The sequence below is a fragment of the Lactuca sativa genome, chromosome 4 (assembly GCF_002870075.4).
Source record: "Lactuca sativa cultivar Salinas chromosome 4, Lsat_Salinas_v11, whole genome shotgun sequence".
In the NCBI taxonomy this organism is placed as follows: Eukaryota; Viridiplantae; Streptophyta; class Magnoliopsida; order Asterales; family Asteraceae; genus Lactuca; species Lactuca sativa.
The window spans coordinates 305,094,763-305,113,619 of NC_056626.2; the positions used below are offsets into that span (position 1 = coordinate 305,094,763).

Genomic DNA, 18,857 nt, shown 5'->3' on the forward strand with positions numbered 1-18,857 from the left:
GATAAGGTTCAGCATGTGTATGCTATTGCGGAAGAGAGCTCATGAGAGTGCTCGGGAGCTGAGGGATGTATCATCCTTTCAACATGAAAAGAGTAGAGTCGAATTCGGAAAGGAAGAGGGATAAGTCCCAGCAGTGAACTCGATAAGGTTGTGTTAATCGAGGCAAAGGATAGCAGTTCGTAGCAGTGAGTACCTGGTCAGAACTCGATGGTTCAGGGTGTTATCTAGTCTCTTGAGAGGCAAGTGTATATGGAGATGAGGAGTGATAAACGTCGCTATCTAAGGAAAGAGACGGTGGTCGGCCTGAGACAATTGATATGAATCGGTAAGCAAGGAGTTGGATCATTTTAGGGATGATAGCAGTGATTGGAGGGATCTGAGTCAGCAGAGATCCGAGGTTGTAGTGTGGGGTTATGGTTATTGGAATTGTGTGCTGCGACAGGCATTGAGGACAAAGCCTAATTTAAGTGGGGGAGAATTATTACACCCCGAGTTCAGAAGAGCAAAGTTCAGGGTGCTTAGTGTAGATATGGAAGACCGACTCGACGAGTCAATGGGTAGACTCGGCGAGTCGGGTTGCGAATCTGGTCATGTGTTAAGTGACCAACTCAGCGAGTCGGAGGCTGGACTCGGCGAGTTGGTGCTGAAGAGAGAAAAACCCTAGTCTTCGGGGTTGCACCCTATTTAAAGGACTTAATGCCCTCCCCTCAGTCTCCTTAGCCCCTTTTGAAGTCCAGAAAACCTAAATCCGTTTGTGAGGGCATTGGAGAGCATTTGGAACCTTGAGAAGTTCTTGGTGAAGAGATCTTTGAAGATTAAGAAGGTTGGAGCAAGGGGATTTGTAGAGATTTGGTTCATTCTTCAGTTGGAGCTTTCATTTGAGGTAATAATCTGTTGCTTGAGGTCCTTTGCATCTAGATCCTTTGTTGCTTGAGTTTTGTGGCATTTCTAGAGTTATTTCGGGTTTGGAGGTTGGATCTAAGGTTGTTACCTCAGATCTGGACTTGAGATGGTCCAGAAGATCATAAAGTTCCTGTCTTTAAATTGTTGGTGAAGCCTTCTTGTCCCAAGCCCTAGCTCAAGAGTGTTTTATGCTTAGATGTCTTTGGATTAACGTAAAGATTACAACTTTACATCAGGAATAGCTTGTACAAGAGTAGATCTATGGATTGGAGCCCCTGCATGGCTTGGAAAGCCACTGTATGGATTAAGAACTAGTTGTACTCGGCGAGTCGCATGGGTGTACTCGGCGAGTTGGATGAAGATAGGTAGGAACTCGACGAGTTGGAAGAACAACTCGACGATTCTGTTGAAGATTGCCTTGGACTCAGCGAGTCTGTTCTTGGACTCGGCGAGTCTGCTCGTAAGGTCCTAACCTTTTTGGTTGAGCGGTGAATCGGTGAGTCGAGAGACGACTCGGTGAGAGCAGGAAGTGACTCAGAGTTGGTTGGACTCGGCGGGTCTTGGGGCGACTCGGCGAGTTGAGTCGTGGATTGGGAGATTCTAAGTTTAGGGACTCGATGAGTCAGTAGGTTGACTCGGCGAGTAGAGTTAGTCAGGAAGGTTGACTTTGACTGAGGACTTTGACTTTGACCAAGAGTTGACCAGTTGACTTCCAGGGGTATTTTGGTAATTATTGGTATTTATTGAGTTCAGTCTTTTGGTATTATCAGTGGTGGAGTTCTTGTCGGAGGTTGGAGCAGCGTGATCTTATCTTTTCAGTCAGCAGTTGCGAGGTGAGTTATCCTCACTATATCGACAGGGTCTAAAGCACCAAGGACGGCCCTTTATCGGATTGTAATCTGGGTATCGTTATTATGTTATTGCCTTGGTATGTTTGCATCCTGGTAGTTAGGATGATATATGCTAGTGACCGGTTAGGTCGGTATCCTGGCTAGGATGATGTTATGTTATGTGATCTGCTAGATCGGTTGATTAGTGATTAATTGTTATATGATTATATGTTTAGGTGCACATGGTTGGTTAACTGGGGTTGGGTTGAGGCCGATCCTGCTTTGTGCTATAGGCCAACATACCCAGGGCGGACCGGATTTTCCAAAGGCCCAGCGAGCGGTCCAGATAGGCTGTAGGCCCCACGAGGGCGGACCAGACATGCCGAGGCTTGGAGAGTGGACCACGACGACTGAAGGCCTGGTGCGGGCGGACCAGTCATACTGTAGACTCAGAGAGTGGACTAGGTGGGTTGAAGGCCCGGTGCGGGCGGACCAACCAGTCAGCAGACTCGTTGTATATGGATAGACTCGGAGGGTGGACCAGGTGGACTGAAGGCCGGTGCGGCGGACCAGTCACACAGTAGACCCGAAGTGCATGGCTGTTTTGTGTTCTGTTGTGATATGGCATGTTATGTGTATGGTATATGTGGTTGGTATTTTGGGGGTATCTCACTAAGCTTTCGAGCTTACAGTTGTGGTTTAAATGTTTTAGGTACTTCAGGAGACTGTGGCAAGGCAAAGGCGTGATCGTACCGCTCCTCATGTTCTTGTTTCATGATATGGTTATGGGAATACTCTGATAATAATTGTATCGTAAACCTTTTTGCAATGAATTAATGAATATGGGTGGTTTTAGAAAAATTTAAATTGGCTTGAATTTTTAGAGTGTTACACCCCCGCCCACTCCTCACACTCCTCACCCTCAACCATTCCTCATGCAACCCCTACACCTGGTCCTTTTTCACCACCTACCTCTCCTCCTTTGGAACCCAGCTCACAGTCATCTACCATCTCTAATAGCAGTCCCTCTCCTACACCCCTTCCTTCACACCCAATGCTCACTTGTAGCAAACAGGGTATTTTTAAACCCATCCGTAAATTAAATTTACATGTCGATACTTCCTCTCCTGTTCCCAAAAATTATTTACAGGATTTTAAGGATCCAAATTGGCTGAATGCCATGACAGATGAATATACTGCACTTATCTATAATTAAACTTGGGTACTTGTTCCAAGACCACCTGATGCTAACATTGATAATTGTATTTGGTTAGTCAACAAGAAACTCAATGCAGATGGCTCCTTATCACACTATAAAGTGTGTCTTGTAGCTAATGGTCGTAGTCAGCAACTTGGTATTGATTGTGACGTGACATTTAGTCTGGTGGTCAAGCCTGCTACCATCCGTACAGTTCTTAGTATTGTTGTCACGCATCAGTGGCCTATTCGATAGCTTGATGTTAAAATTGTGTTCCGACATGGTAATCTTCAAGAAACAGTCTATATGCATCAGCCTTTGGGTTTTCTTGAACCCTCTCGTCCCGACTATGTTTTTTTACTTCAGCGGTCCTTATATGGTCTCAAGCAAGCACCGTGTGTGTGGTTTCAACGGTTTGCTACCTTTATTTCTCGCATTGGTTTTGTTCACAACAAATGTGACTCCTCTTTATTTATTTATCGACATGGTACTCACGTGGCATATATGTTACTATATGTGGATGATATTGTCCTAACAGGCTCATCGACTAAGCTTCTGTCTCACATTACTTCTCTATTGAGCACTGTGTTTTCTATGACAGATCTTGGGGATCTCCACTATTTTTTGGGCATCTCGACCACTCGCTCGGTTGATGGGTTGTTTTTATCTCAGCAACAATATGCTATTGAGATTCTTGACAGGGCTTCCATGATCGACTGTAAGTTTGCATCTACTCCGGCTGACTTATCAGCTAAGCTTGATGGCACTGGTACTCCTGTTGCCGATCCTACCTTATATCGCAGTTTGGCAGGCGCGTTACAACATTTGACATTCACTCGACCGGATATCACTTATGCAGTTCAGCAGATTTGTTTATACATGCATGACCCGAGGGAACCTCATTTTACTTCTCTCAAGCGCATCCGGCGCTATATTAAAGGTACCACATCTCATGGTCTTTAGTTATTTAGCACTCCCTATCGCTCGCTTACTGCCTATTCTGATGCTGACTGGGGTGGGTGTCCTGTCACACATCGATCTACATCGGGTTACTGGGTCTTTTTAGGACACAATCTTCTCTCTTCGTCATCCAAACGTCAGAACACGACTTCGCGGTGCATTGCCGAAGCTGAATATCGGGGTGTTGCTAATGCTGTGGCGGAAACTTGTTGGCTTCGTAATCTTCCTATTGAACTTCACTATGTGCCGGACAAGGCTACCATTGTCTACTGTGATAATGTTAGCATTGTTTATATGTCATCCAATCCGGTTCAACATCAACATACGAAGCCTATTGAAATTGATTTGCACTTTGTTCGAGACAAAGTTTCCATCGGACATGTTCGTGTTCTGCATGTTCCATCTTCCTCTCAGTATGCATATATTTTTATGAAGACTCTTCCCTCACCATTGTTTCTTGATTTCCGGTCCAGTTTGAACGTCCGTGATTTTTCTCCCCGTTCAAACTGCGGGGGTTGTTAACGTAGTCTTATTAGTTTATCTATGTTTCATTATTATGGCCGGCGCATGTGTGTTGTGGCCTAGTTTCTATACCTATATACACTTTGTATATATATATATATATATATATATATATATATATATATATATATATATATATATATATATATATATATATATATATATAATTTCATTGAATGATGGAAATTATATCAATAACATAAATAAATTCTGGTTGTCTTATAGTATTTAGATGACAAATAAATTCTGGTTGTCTTATAATATTTAAATGACAAATTTTCAATTTATAAATTCTGGTTATTTTACAAAAATTGAGTGTTAGAAATAAATAGAACGCCTGATCTATGTTCTTCGTTGGTTCGTTCTCGGTTGATCTCTGTCACGTGTATATTCATGACAAGCTTATGAAGGAGTTCTGAAACAGCACACCCCACAAACTAATTCGAAAGGCACGTAAGAGTTTGGCATCTTAGTAATGCAACAGATAAGTGCATGGAAACAAAACCATAGCTGGAACACCATTTCGTGGATTCTCATTGTCACTACACATAACCCCTTCCGGTAAACATGGTGCGTAGAGTTTTGGCAATCTCTAGAATATTCAAAGTTGATAGATGCCCATACTTTCCACTCCATGCTCGATAGTTTTTCTCATAGAAAACAATCACGTTCAACGTTCTCGTTTGTTTTTGTTCGAGATTAGAAAAGTGTTTTATCCAATTAGCTCTCACATGGATATCCATATTTCGCCTTTTCCCAAGATGCATTAAACTGTCTCATCTCACAGGCATCATCCACCTGGTTGTGATTCAAATCAAAGAAATAGTGGGTCGCCACGTATCACCGAGAAATTGCAAGGGGATGAAAACCGAGAGATAGCAATGGCTCCACGTCTGCTGTCCCACATTATGATGCACCTAAATTATTTTCCATTCAAGTGCATGATATGCGGAGTGCTTTCATAAGTTCATTCCATCATTATAGGGCTTTTAACTTCGTATAAATTCCAAATTTTAAGGCTGGTAGTTGGTAAAATTGTATTTCCCCTCTTGAACTCTCAGGTCTCAACAAAAATTTACACCCAATATTCATGGGGTTTTCTCCAAAACCAACACCCAGGAAAGATTTCCGATCCATTACATTGCCATGCAGATCACATCCAAGCACCTACAGAATCGAGAAAGTGCTGAATAAAGTCAAAACATGGGAGTCCACATCATCGTTATCGAATCCATCTGCAGAAATCATTTGCAGCGGCGTGTTTCAACTGACGGAGTTGTATGAATGTTTGGATGACCTTGTCAAAACATGTCCTTCCAAAACTTCGTTAGATTCCAGCAATCAGAACATGAGATGGACGGATGAGTTACTTGATGTATCTGTTATTTTCATGGATATTTTCAGCAATATATCTGATCTCATGTTGCAGACAAAACAACATGTGAGGGATCTTGGATGTGATCTAAGGAGAAATGGTGGTCCCAGCATCGACAGCATCATCGACAATAACACTGCCTTCAGAAAGAAACTGAGAAGAGACATTAGAACGTCTGTAGCTAGTCTGAATCAATTGGATGACATGATTAGCTACCATCCCTTGGTAGATTTTGAAAACAACCATCTGATATCGGTGATCCGAGTATTCAGAGAAGTTAAAGCATTCACCGATGTTATTGTACAATTGTTGTTGAAATTCTTGGCTATTCCACTTTTGAAGAGAAGATCGAGAAGCAGATGGACAGCAGTCTCAAGATATATATCCAAAAGTAAAGTGGTACCATAAGAAAAAGCTGACACTAATATAAATGAGTTGCAACACCTTGATGCTGTGCTATTCAGATACAGGACAAGTAACAAACTGGAATTCATCCAATTCGTACGAAAGGGACTAGAGGAATTTGAGGCTACTGTCGACGGCATCAACTCTCACTTGGAATCAATGTCGAGTCACCTGATCACAACCAGAACCTCTCTTCTTAACTTCATCTCTTTCTACTAGCCAAAATACTATCATATACCTTCAAAGATCAAGCTACTAGATCTCCAAATATTGGATGATGGATTGAAGCTTAGATTTTTCCAAATTGTCATGTAAATCTTTTGCATTTCTTGAGCATATATAGAGTAAATATTGTTATCTTGATACACCCTATGAGCATTTTTTGAGCCAATCTTGTGCTTTGGTGTTGAATCAACTCATCCTTGAAGATTTTATATGTTTCTGAATATTCTTTTATTTTTTCATTCTCATTTGGGGCTATTTTCATAACCATTTCTAAAAATGATGGTTTTTGAAACTCCACCCCTCCACTACTGATTATATATTGTTAAATATAGCATCTCAATCTTCTTAATATATTATTTAAAACTATGTTATAATCCGTGGAAAAGGTCGGTACGTTTAAAATTTTTATATAGATAAATAATCGATTGTAAATAATTATGATATTATTTTGTTAAGCAAAATAAAGATAATAATGTTTTTAGAATATGATTTGATATTTTCAAAATTTGAATTGAATTTGATTTGTTACATAATAATAATAATAATAATAATAATAATAATAATAATCAAAGAAAAATGCCACCGGTCAAAAATACATTCTAAAAAACTGACACGCGTAATTTTGAAATTTCATTTATTAGAAGTGATAGATATTTTTTATACAATCAATTTTTATATTATATATTTGTGATGTATATTGTCATTTACTTTAAATATATAGTTAAACATAACTATAAATTTTAAAAAATACCATTAAAGTCTTATATACCTTCAACTTTATTTTAACTAGTGTACATCTCATGCTCCACATGGTTTAGAATGACTTTTGTTTTGTGATTAACTAAGTTTGGATTGGTCGTGGTTAACATTAGAATGTTATCCAGGAAGTGATGGTTCACATTATGAAATTTGATATAAGGTTAAAAGCACGTTACATGACAAAAGCATAGAAAGGATATTTGGAAGAAAACAGTGATGATAGATGTTACATAGGAAATACATACAAATGATGATTACATAGGAAAAGCATACTATGGACAGTTGGTAGTATTCAATGGTTGATATTACATTGGTTGCTAAAATTCAACATCCAAAAAACAAATAAATCTTGGTGAATGTCAGACTTTAAATTCATATACTAAACTTTCCTCCTAAAGTGTATGGTTCTGAGAAATACCTTGAACATTGAACATAGGAGTAAATTTTCTTGGCCCTACCAAAGACCACCCAAACAAAAAATAGAACTTAGAAAATCATCTCCAACAAACCTCCCCAACAAATTTCTCAATAGAGCTCCATCTTACATTATTAAGTTTCCAATTATTACTTCCTTCATCTTTTTCCTTGTCCACATTGTAGAAGAAAACAACATTTTATATCTAGTTGAATAGGATAAACATAATCATTACTAAATTCCAATCTCCTAAACCTAAAAAGCGATCCATAACAGCAAAAAACAACCATAAATGAGGCTTGTATATTTTTCTTTCCAAGTTTAACCAAAATGTTATTTACTAAAATGATATATTGAGAAATATTGGTAAAATTAATATAATGGGTTGATGAAATGAAATGGAAATGAGATATATAGTATCCATATGTTATTGGGTGATTTAACATGAAGGACTAATAGTGACTTGTGGCTAAAATTATGTGGTTACTGGTTAGTGTGTGAAAAGGGAAAAGGGTTGAAATCTAAAATTTAGGTAAAGAAAATTATTTTTTTGTCAGATTGTTTAAGCTTTAAACTCTAATTATATTATTCGAAAAGAAATTGCAGAAGAAACAATGTATGTGCAAACAATTCAAATTTTAAAAGATAAAATATCTAAAATTTAAATATATACATGTACTTGCTAGATGAAGAGGCTCTACACCTTGGTGTGTCTGCATTCTTTGTTTTTGAAATACTGGGAATTGTGGAAGTTGAGAAGGGTTTAGTCTAAAAGCAAAGCATAAGTCTATACAATAAAAATCATATGCTTGTTTAATTTTTATGCTAAGTATGTATTTCAAATTTTTGTTTTTTATTCCAATTAAGGTTTTGTGTTTACTTGATAAAAAAAGAATAATCAAATTGGTTCAACTGGAATCTCTTTCTCAGGTTCAGCCCTAGCATTTTCAAAGGTTCCTTCATCTTTTGATTCTTGAATCTATTCAAGATCATTGGTACTTCCACCGTCATCTTTTCATATGAGTTCTCTTTCTTTAAAGAATCCCCTTCGTATTACAAACACCACATGTTCACTAGGTCTGTAAAACAAATATCGAAAGGAATTCTGTGGATAGCCGATGAAAATACATCTCATGAGGTTTTTTGGAAACCTTCTTGGTTTGGACAAGATTAACAATGTAGGTTGTAGTCACTAATGCATACCCCCAGAATGAAATTGGAAGAGAAGCTCCACTCATCATGGAACGAACCATGTCCAATAAGGTTCGATTGCAACTGTCAGCCACAGCATTAAGTTGTGGTGTCCTAGGAGGTGTCAATTGTGAAAATATTCCACATTCCATGAGATAGTCGTGGAACTTGATACTAAGATACTCTATGCCTCTATCTGATCGGAGCATCTTTATCTTCCTGCCTAATTGATTCTTGACATCGTGTTTAAACTCTTTGAATTTTTCAAAGGTTTCTGACTTTTGCTTGATTAAGTAAATATAACCATATCTACTATGATCATCAGTAAAAGTCACATAGAATTGATTAGCATTCTTTGTGGTGGATTTGAAGGGCCCACTCACATCTATGTGTATGAGGTCCAACAAACCTTCACCTCCTTCATAAGAACCAGTGAAAAGGTGATTTTTTTCGTCTTACCCAAAAGACAAGATTCGCATTCGTCATTTGACCTTAGGTCAAATGATTTCAACACTCCATCCTTTTAGAGTTGGGGGATGCGTTTCTTGTTAATGTGTCCAAGAAGAAAATGCCACAAGCACGATTTATCTATATTAGTAGACGAATCAATTTGAAATACACTATTGCCTAAATTGTCTACACACATCATAGTTTCATACACCATCACAAGGTAAAGCTTCAAAATAAAAGAAATACCATTTTTATAAGCGTAAATAGAACCATTATAATCATTAAAAGAATATCTAAAAGCTTGTTTAAACAATCCATGAAAGGAAATAATGCTTCGTACCATTTATGATGAGTAGCAACAATTCAACAAATCTAAACTAACACCATCGCTAAGCACTAGACTATAAAGTTCAATCTTTGTGACAGGTGAAGATTGCCTATTCCCCATGATCAAGTTTATTATACCATGCTTCACATCCTCCCTTCTTCTTATCACTTGCAATTAAGAACAAATTTGATTACTACGTCTTGTATCAAGCACCCAAGAACAAGAAGATTTTGGGTTTTTAGATAAAATAGTGTATATACCTGTAGAAGTCAGCTTCATCTTGCCGTGTTTGATATCTTGCAAATACTTTGGGCAGCTTCGTTTCCAATGCCCTTTGTCGTGCAGTAGATGCAAGTGGCTTCTTTGGTATCAGAGACACGGTGAGCATCAGAACTGGATTTTCATTTGGGTCCATTGCTTGATGAACCAACTTGAGACTTTCCCTTCAAGTTTTTCTTAGGAGGACCTTTCCTCCTTTTCCCTTTCCCTTGATCGATAGCCAGAACAGGAGCACTAGCAGGAATGGAGGCAACACTTTTTTTCCTTCATCTCTGCTTCAGCTGTTCATAGGAGGTTGTGTAATTTGAGACGAAATGGTCTCATTGTTGTTCAAATAATAAGTCAAGATGAACTGATCATAACAACATGGCAAGGAGTTCAAGACTATGTCGATAGCCAAATCATCATCAAAATTCACATTTAGCATGATAAACCAGTCCGCGTATCGTTTCATTCTTTGCACGTGGCTGCAAACAGATTCTCCCTCTTTCATCTTGCTTGCAATGGGGAACTTTCCCACGTCATACTTTTCCTTATGAGCTCCTTTATGGTACTTCTCCATAAGGTCCTTGTTCATCTCGTACGAGCACTAATCCTCATAGTATCTCTACAATTTAGGAGTCATCGTGGCCACCATGATGAAAAAACTTTTGTTGCATCATTATAGTGTTTCTTGTAGGAAACCATTTCATCAAGAGTAGTGACCTTCTCTTTGTCGATCTTATCTAATGGTTTCTCAAGGATATACTCCTTGTCCTCAAAATGTAGGGCCATCTTTAAGTTACACATCCAATCATTGTAGTTGGTTCCATCCAAAGTCAACTTGGACCAAATGTTCAACATGGAAAACTTATGATTAGAGGAGGATGAGGAACCACATGCATCATTTGGAGCATACATATGTAAAAGAAAGGTAGTTTTTGTTAAATAAGAACAATCCACAATATAACAACCCAAAAATGAAATATTAAAGCTAGGATCCAACTAAGCAATTCACAACTTAGAAAAGGGATGTCGTAATGTAATTGTAAATTTTATTAATGTAGGTAAATGACGATTTACCAATTTCACCATCAAAAAATGAAATTTGATGGAAATTAACTTAAGTGAAATTCCAAGATCTTTTGAGACTCATTGGTACTATTCAATGACATGTTTAATCTCATATTATACTCTTCCATTTGTGAATGGGATACCGAGGATCACAAACAAGATGTGAATAACCATACAAATTAGCTTAGCATTTTCGATGTCATTTATCATCTCATTTTAATGTGTCTGTGAACCACACGAGCTCCATTAATCAATGTTAATTTTTAAGATGCTCATTATTATTCTTTAATGTCACTATTAGTGTTGCGGTTAACCACACACACTCCACTAACTACTATAAAGTATAATGTATAATTTCATGGGTTAGCGTACAAATTCACATTTTTCCTAAAGTAACTAAGATTCGGATTTAAATAAAATAGTTTAGTTACCTTTTAATCGCATTATACATATTAATGAGAATTAATTATCCTACCAAACCCATTCGGCTAATGACCATCCACTAATCAAGGAAGCGGTGGGTGAGAGTTGTAACACCCCGAGTTTAGAGGTGCAAGTTTAGGGTTCTTAGTGTAATAAAGTGTTAAGTGACCAACTCGGCGAGTTGGCGGCTGGACTCGACGAGTTGGTACTGAAAGGAGAAAACCCTAATTCGGGGATTGTGCCCTATATAAAGCAGATTATAGCCACCCTTGGCCTCTTTGCTACCCATTTGAGATCCAGAAACCCTCATCTCGTGTGTGACTCCATTGTTGAGAAGATTGAAGCTTTGAAGAAGGAATTGGTGAAGAGAAAGTTGGATGAAGTTGAGGATAGCATCAAGACAGCTTGTGGATCTGAAGTCTACATCAGTTTAGACACATCTCTAAGGTAAGAGGACCTTACCTTAAGCTATTTCCTTGTTATTGATAGGTTTTGGTCATAAGACATCCTATGTGCTCATACAAACCCTAATGCTTGGATCTAGGTTTCTCTATTGTACATGCTTTGAATCCAAGACTATAAACCCTAATTCTAGCATATGGAAATCAATATTAACATATAATTAGGTTTAAGATATTACCTTGATTGTTATGTAGCAATAACAATCCCAATTCCTCCTTGAATTGACTTTGGAAGGCTTAGAGTCACAAGTGTCACTCCTCTGATGGCTCACAAACACCATAAGCAAGAGAATGAAGAGGAAAGAGGATGGAGGCTACCCAAAACGTGTTCTAACCCTAGCAAGATACTTGTACACGTTTTTGGTCCTTAAGGGATCTATTTATAGTGAGGCTATTAGGGTTATCTAACAAGGAAACCCTAATTTAGTTGCTTAAGCCCTAAGCAACCCATAGACTCCTTTAATCAAGCCCATGGACGATTTCCTTATGGGTTTCCCCATAGAATTCGTCCACCCCTTGATTCAAGGCAATCCATGGCCCAAATTGCAATTATCTTATAATTACAATTCCAGTCCCTTAAGTTTAATTAATCTCTTTTAGTCACAAAACTAATTACCAATTAATTATTGACTAATATTAATTAAACAATATGATTTCTCCTTTAATATATTATTCCCATAATATATTAATAAATCATATTTAATCCTTTCTCTCCATAATTCATCCTATCAAGTTGCATTGGTGAAGGCAACCCAAAAGGACCACGCACCATCGGGTCAAGTACATACCAAAATAGTTATGGACTTAGACACTAATCCAACAGTCTCCCACTTGGATAAGTCTAACAACTATTCTGCGTATGACTTCAGATCCTGATCTGCAATCGTAGCTTTCCAAAGCCGCTGTCAACTTTGATCCTATCAGATATGCGTGTCCTTAGATAAGGGATCATATATTCCTCCATTCTAGATATCATATGAGATATGACTTCAAATCATTCTCTTTGTACTATATCTCGATTCCCGATTTATGACGACTGACTAATTGAACAAATCAAATTAGCCCTAGCCTGGCCGAGCATTTACGTTTTGTCATCACTAAACCATCGAGGGGCCCAAAGATATCGCTTTTATCCTACTTTGGATAAAAGGAACGGATAAACTTTGATACAATGGTTGCTTTCACTTACTCACCGAATCACACACAACAATATGTTTTATAACACCAAGTTACTAGTGCGTTTACAGATTATCAATGTGTAACCGATTTGCAAGATACAACTTACACATCTCAATTTCAAGAATATAAGATGTTATCGTCTCACCAATCACTCGTGATACAATTCATGGAGTGATCCAAGTGAGCGTGGGTTTAATCCAATGCTCAAATCATATTCGTAAGCACTCATGAACGTTGCAGCAAACATTTGCTTATGTCTAATACTTTTCTAGACAATCCACACACCAATTCACAACAGTCTTCATTCATATCTACTTCCATCATATGAACGACTGTGGCCCGTTTGAATAATTCGATTATTCTTAATAAACTCAATTATTCTGGAAGTCAAAACATGCAAATGTGAAACACAAGAATAATATTAATCCCATATGGCCTCAAACCTTTGAGTATAAATAAAACTCCTTTTATTTATCACCATATCGATTACTCATTATTTGTCGTTTCGGGTAATCAACTTCTTACTTGAATTATTACACTTGTCCCATGCTCCTAGCATGCACACAATGTTTACCTATGGTTCTTACTTTGTGAAATAGACCAAATTGAGCCCATTCTCAATCATTCTCATTTCACAACTCCAAATCCTTTATCCATAAGTTAAAGAATATCAAATTCTTGTTACTTATAGAATATGCTAGATTCTAACATTCTATGCAACTATCCTTTCGTAATGTCACTGCACCAAAGTCACAAAGACTATTGCCAATGATATTACAAAGTCTTATATCGGAGATTGTTGCAAGACAATTCCTTATATATGATGTTTCTCACTCAAAGTACATTCCTTCGAACATCCTTTTGCGTAAAGGTTTCTAATCTAGTCATAGATTTTTCAATATTCAATTCCCAATATGGATAGATTTCCATATTTTCCATATGACAACTTATTCATAATAGAATCTTATCTATTCCTAATAATGTCGATATGGTCCATCCAATATGAAAACATTTCCATATCTTCCAATACTATACTTCCAACTACTCACAAGCAACCAATCCTCGTCGAACTTGGATTGTCCTTTGATAGTTGTTTAATTATTTTAGTCAAAACCGATTCTAGTCCTTTTTCCTTTTAAATGCGCTAGACATTTGGAAAATTTTAGAATGATCAAACATTAAAGCATTTGCAATCGATCCTATACCCGAAGCGTATGGGACACGACGCATAAGTTTTATTTGCTATGTTCTCAAAATTCGAATTGTGAAGAGGAATGCCGTAATCATAATCGAAATTTTAAGAACACACTATGTACCTTTGACTAAGTTTATTAACATTTCTCAACCTAATCCTTTAGATTTGAAATGAAGCATAATATTCTCTCCCTTAATTGTAGCAAAACAAATTTATAACCCTTACTACTTTGCAAGGTTTAACTCTTGTTTTCTATAATTAATATTGCCAACTTTGCAATACGTGCCTTAATAACATACAATCATAACATTTATGCTCCCACTATCATGATGATTATTGTAAAACATAACACTTATGCTCCCACTAGCTTCGACATGTATTCATAAACATCTTAACTTCCAGAAAGACAATACTTATTGAATTTCTTAAGTCCATGTTTCTAATACTTAGTGCTTTGATAATCCTTTATCAATGCTTCTTGAACTTATACACCTTTGCCTTCGATAGTTCATATGTGTGTCTAAAAAATTAAGACTAATTGCCAAACCTCACAATTCAAATTATGGAAAGGGATGCCGTAACCATGATTGAATTTGAGAATGCAATTTTACAATCACTATCTTCTTAAAATCTCTCTTAGTGAAAGCATTTCTTCACAATCATTTTCATGATGGAGGAAATCTTATGACACTTAGATTTGAGCGGTGTATGTGTTCTTATCCATGTGAATTTGTTAAAACTAAAGTTTACGACAAATTCAAACTCATATGGACCGAGCTTTCTTAATCTTGATTTCTTGCCTTATGGTAGCACAACTGCCCACCATGTCTTCCAAGTAGTTAAGCAGCTCACCTTTTCTTGTCAATGTACCTTTCATTGATTAAGGTGCTTTGCCTTTTATGCGTTCAAAATGAGAACTCATAGAACTCTCATGCATAATTAACTCGATTGGATTGGCACAGAATCAAAATAATGTCATCACGATAGGTTGTAAACCTTAATTCGTGTGCTAGTGATGATCGATAAGGTTTATTTGATTTGTTCTTGAAACCTTTCAAGACCATTAAGACTCCTACTGACTTTTTGACATATAAGATTCTCTTGTCAGAACATTTCTTGACAAACAAATATTCAAGAGTTAGTGTAGCTTTTATCAAAACTCTTCATAAATTGGTCTTAGTTGGTCTTTGTCTTATCTAAGACATCACAACTTACCATATTTAATGAATGTTTTAAACCTTCTTAATACTTTTCACTCATTGTCACAATCTTAACTTTAAGACTTGTTTTGGAACGAAGTATGATTGACTTCTTGATTTTACCATTTCTTCAATCTTTGATTCCTCTTCTTGGACATACAATTGTACCAAGACTCACTTAGAGGATCAATTGAAATATGGTTCTAAATCATTAAGACCTATCATAAAGCATAAAAGATACTCTCCCTTCTTCTTAGAATGGAGAAACTTTTTCTTTCTGCCTATTTGATTCTTGTTATTCGTTCTACTATTGATTTAAACTTTTTTTTAATCAATTTAGAATTACACTTAATCTTATAAGTATAATATATTTACTAAACCATTAGTAAATCATGACGAATATCTCGTTACTCTTATGGTGGACTTTGATCAACACACAACTTTATGTACTCGATCTCCTAGTCCTTCACTTGACACTTTGTCAATGAATTAGTCTAATTTCCAAATACGAAATTTCTCATTCATCGTGCATCCACGTTGCATGATTCCAAGTTTCTGTCCAATTGAAACTTGGGCGATGAGAAACTCTCCTTATTTGGTAAATTCTCGACTTTCCATAACATAATAAGAACCAAATCCATTATTGCTAATAATAGAAACATTTTAACATCAATATTTCACACACGCCATTGTAAGGATAAATAAATAAAATTTAAAATCAAAATTTATTTTATTGAGGAAAAATTTGTTCTTACAATGCAACTCATTGAAAAACTTATGCTAATACACCTTTCTTAGCAATCTAATTCTAACTCTAAGTAGTAGCTCAAGAATCTAATCTTCGAGAATTGCGATCGAAATCCATTCCTTCACGGTTAGATTCTGCTCACTTCTTCCCTTAAGTTTCCTTTCTTTTCTTCGATCCTACAAAACATCAATTGTAATCTCATCACATTATGTATTAAGAATCTAGAATAGAAGCCTAAAAGAGTTAGTCAATGGATTTTACCTAAAGCAGAGCCATACGTTTTGACTGTCCCATCTCTTAGATCTCTTAGGTAAATGGGGCAGCTTCGTCTCTAATGCCCCTTCTCTTGGCAATAAAAACAAATAGACTCTTTTGGAACAGCACATGGAACTACTTCAGAAATTGTCTTTCTCTTATGATCAAACTTTTCGATCATAGCATGTCTTTCGTTGCCATTGTCTATATCCATAGAGGTCTCGAAGGCAGATTTACCAATCAACTTTGCTTTTCTATTGCGCCAAATCATCGCTGATTCAACAACAATAAGCATATAGGTGAGATCTATAAGGGTCACATCGTAGTTCATCATATAGTACTCTCTTACGAACTCACTATATGAGTTAGGAAGTGACTGAAGAACCCAATCAACAACCATTTCCTCACAGACAACGGATCCCAACATTCTTAACCTATCAATGTGTGACTTCATCCCTAGGACGTGTGCACACATCGGCTTTCCTTCTTTATGTTTACTTACCAAAAGGGCTTGAGTGATCTTGAACTTTTCAAGCCTTTGAACTTGTGGGTTAGGGAGAATAACTGGAGGAGGAGGAGGAGGAAGTGAAGTATGATATCTTGTTCCTCGATCGAATCATGGAATATCATCTTCATGTGGAATGCTTGTTCCACGGGATTTGAGAAGACCATAGTTGTCGAACATTGACATCTACAAAACGGGAGAAAAACGAATTCAAGTTAGTTGGTAGATTGAGTCCTTAGTAAATCACCCAAATGAGATACTAAGGCTAGGACCCAACACGATATTCTACAACTCGGGAGAGGGATGCCGTAACCCTATTTGCAGAATATTTGAAGGTAAGTGAATGACGATTCACTAATTTCCACCATGAAAAACGAAAAAGAAATTTAAGTTTTAAATCTATGAAAACTCCTAGATCCTTCGAGATTCATTGAACTTTCAATGGCATGTTTAAATCTCGATATGCCCCTCTTGTTTGTGACTGGGATGCCGAGGATCACAAAGCGGGTGTGAATAACCATGCAAACTTACATGGTACCCTCACATGTTACAGTCACCTATTCGATGTGCCGGTAAACCACACACGCTCCACCGAACTATGACAAACATAGTGTCACCCTTTGCTACCTTTGCTTAGAACCATTTAGTGTGCCGGTAAACCACACACGCTCCACTAACGTCTTCTCAAGGGCACAAAGTGTAATTTCATGGAATTGCATCAATTCACTTTTGCCTAAGTAACAAAGATTGGGAATTTTATGAAAACATTTAGTTACTTTTATACTTCATTATACTTATAATGGAAGGTTTTGTCCTATCCTACCCGTTCGGCTAACGACCCTCCACCAGTCAAGAGTGCGGTGGGTAAGAGTGGATACCCATTCAATCGCCATTTTATAGGCAATTTCCTTAAACACCCCTTATAGACCAGCTTCGTGAATGAGGCCTACTAACGATAAGACTGACTTTTACTCATATATAATGTTAGACTTTTAATGTTATATATAGTATAGGGTGTATTTTATACTTTTAAAATACTAGGTGGTCTAATTTAACAATTATACTTTTAATTTCAATTAAATTGTAAACCTAAACTTTTATGGATTTATTAAACTTCTTTTAATTATACACCTTAATTAATCAATAAAACCATAAGGGTGTGATTTGAACTTTTTAAAAACAATACTAGAGTTTTAGAATTTAACATTCCTAATTAAACTTTTAATCAACTTTTAAATTCCAAAACTTGAGGGCAAGTTTGAAACATTTCAACACATTAGGGTTTAGAATTTAAATATACATCAAAATTAAACTATTTAATCAAAATTTAAATTCCAAAACTTGAGGGCAAGTCTTGAAACCTTTTTCAAAACATTAGGGTTTCAACTATTTAAATTTCAAAACAACAAAACTTTTGGGTTCAAATTTAAACTATAAAACCTAAAGGGCAAAATATGAAACTTTTCATAACAACAAGGATCAAATAACAAATAATCCAAATTAACATTTAATCACATAATTATCCATATTTGATTTATTTAATGATTTCTTGCAAAACAATTTATCAATTTACTCAAAATAATTAATCAATTATCATATAAGGAAACAATTATCTTATTAATTGATAAATATCTTCAATTAGATCAAAAATATAGTCAAATATATCATATAATCGGATTAATATTGATCTAACATGATAAGGTAATCATCCATGAGCAAAAACAGCAAGAAATCCCGAATATCCCTCTGTCCGACGCACCGACTCGCCGAGTAACCCTCTGGAACTCGCCGAGTTGGGGCAACTCGCCGAGTCCACAGTGGGACTCGCCGAGTCCATCAAGCAGAACACCAAAAATCGAATTTTTTCAAACATATCAAGCATCAATACAATAGAAACCAAGCTAGTCTCTGATACTACTGATGGGTTTTGGTTATAAGACATCCTATGTGCTCATACAAACCCTAATGCTTGGATCTAGGTTTCTCTATTGTACATGCT

At 36.7% G+C, this 18,857-nt stretch overlaps 1 protein-coding gene across 1 annotated transcript; it reads left to right on the top strand.

Moving 5' to 3' along the window:
* The first annotated feature begins 5,503 nt into the window (after nucleotides 1-5,503).
* Nucleotides 5,504-6,196, top strand: LOC128133660 (uncharacterized). Its single transcript, XM_052771172.1, has one exon. The coding sequence runs from the start codon at nucleotides 5,504-5,506 to the stop codon at nucleotides 6,194-6,196; it is 693 nt and encodes a 230-aa protein (XP_052627132.1).
* Nucleotides 6,197-18,857: the final 12,661 nt, after the last annotated feature.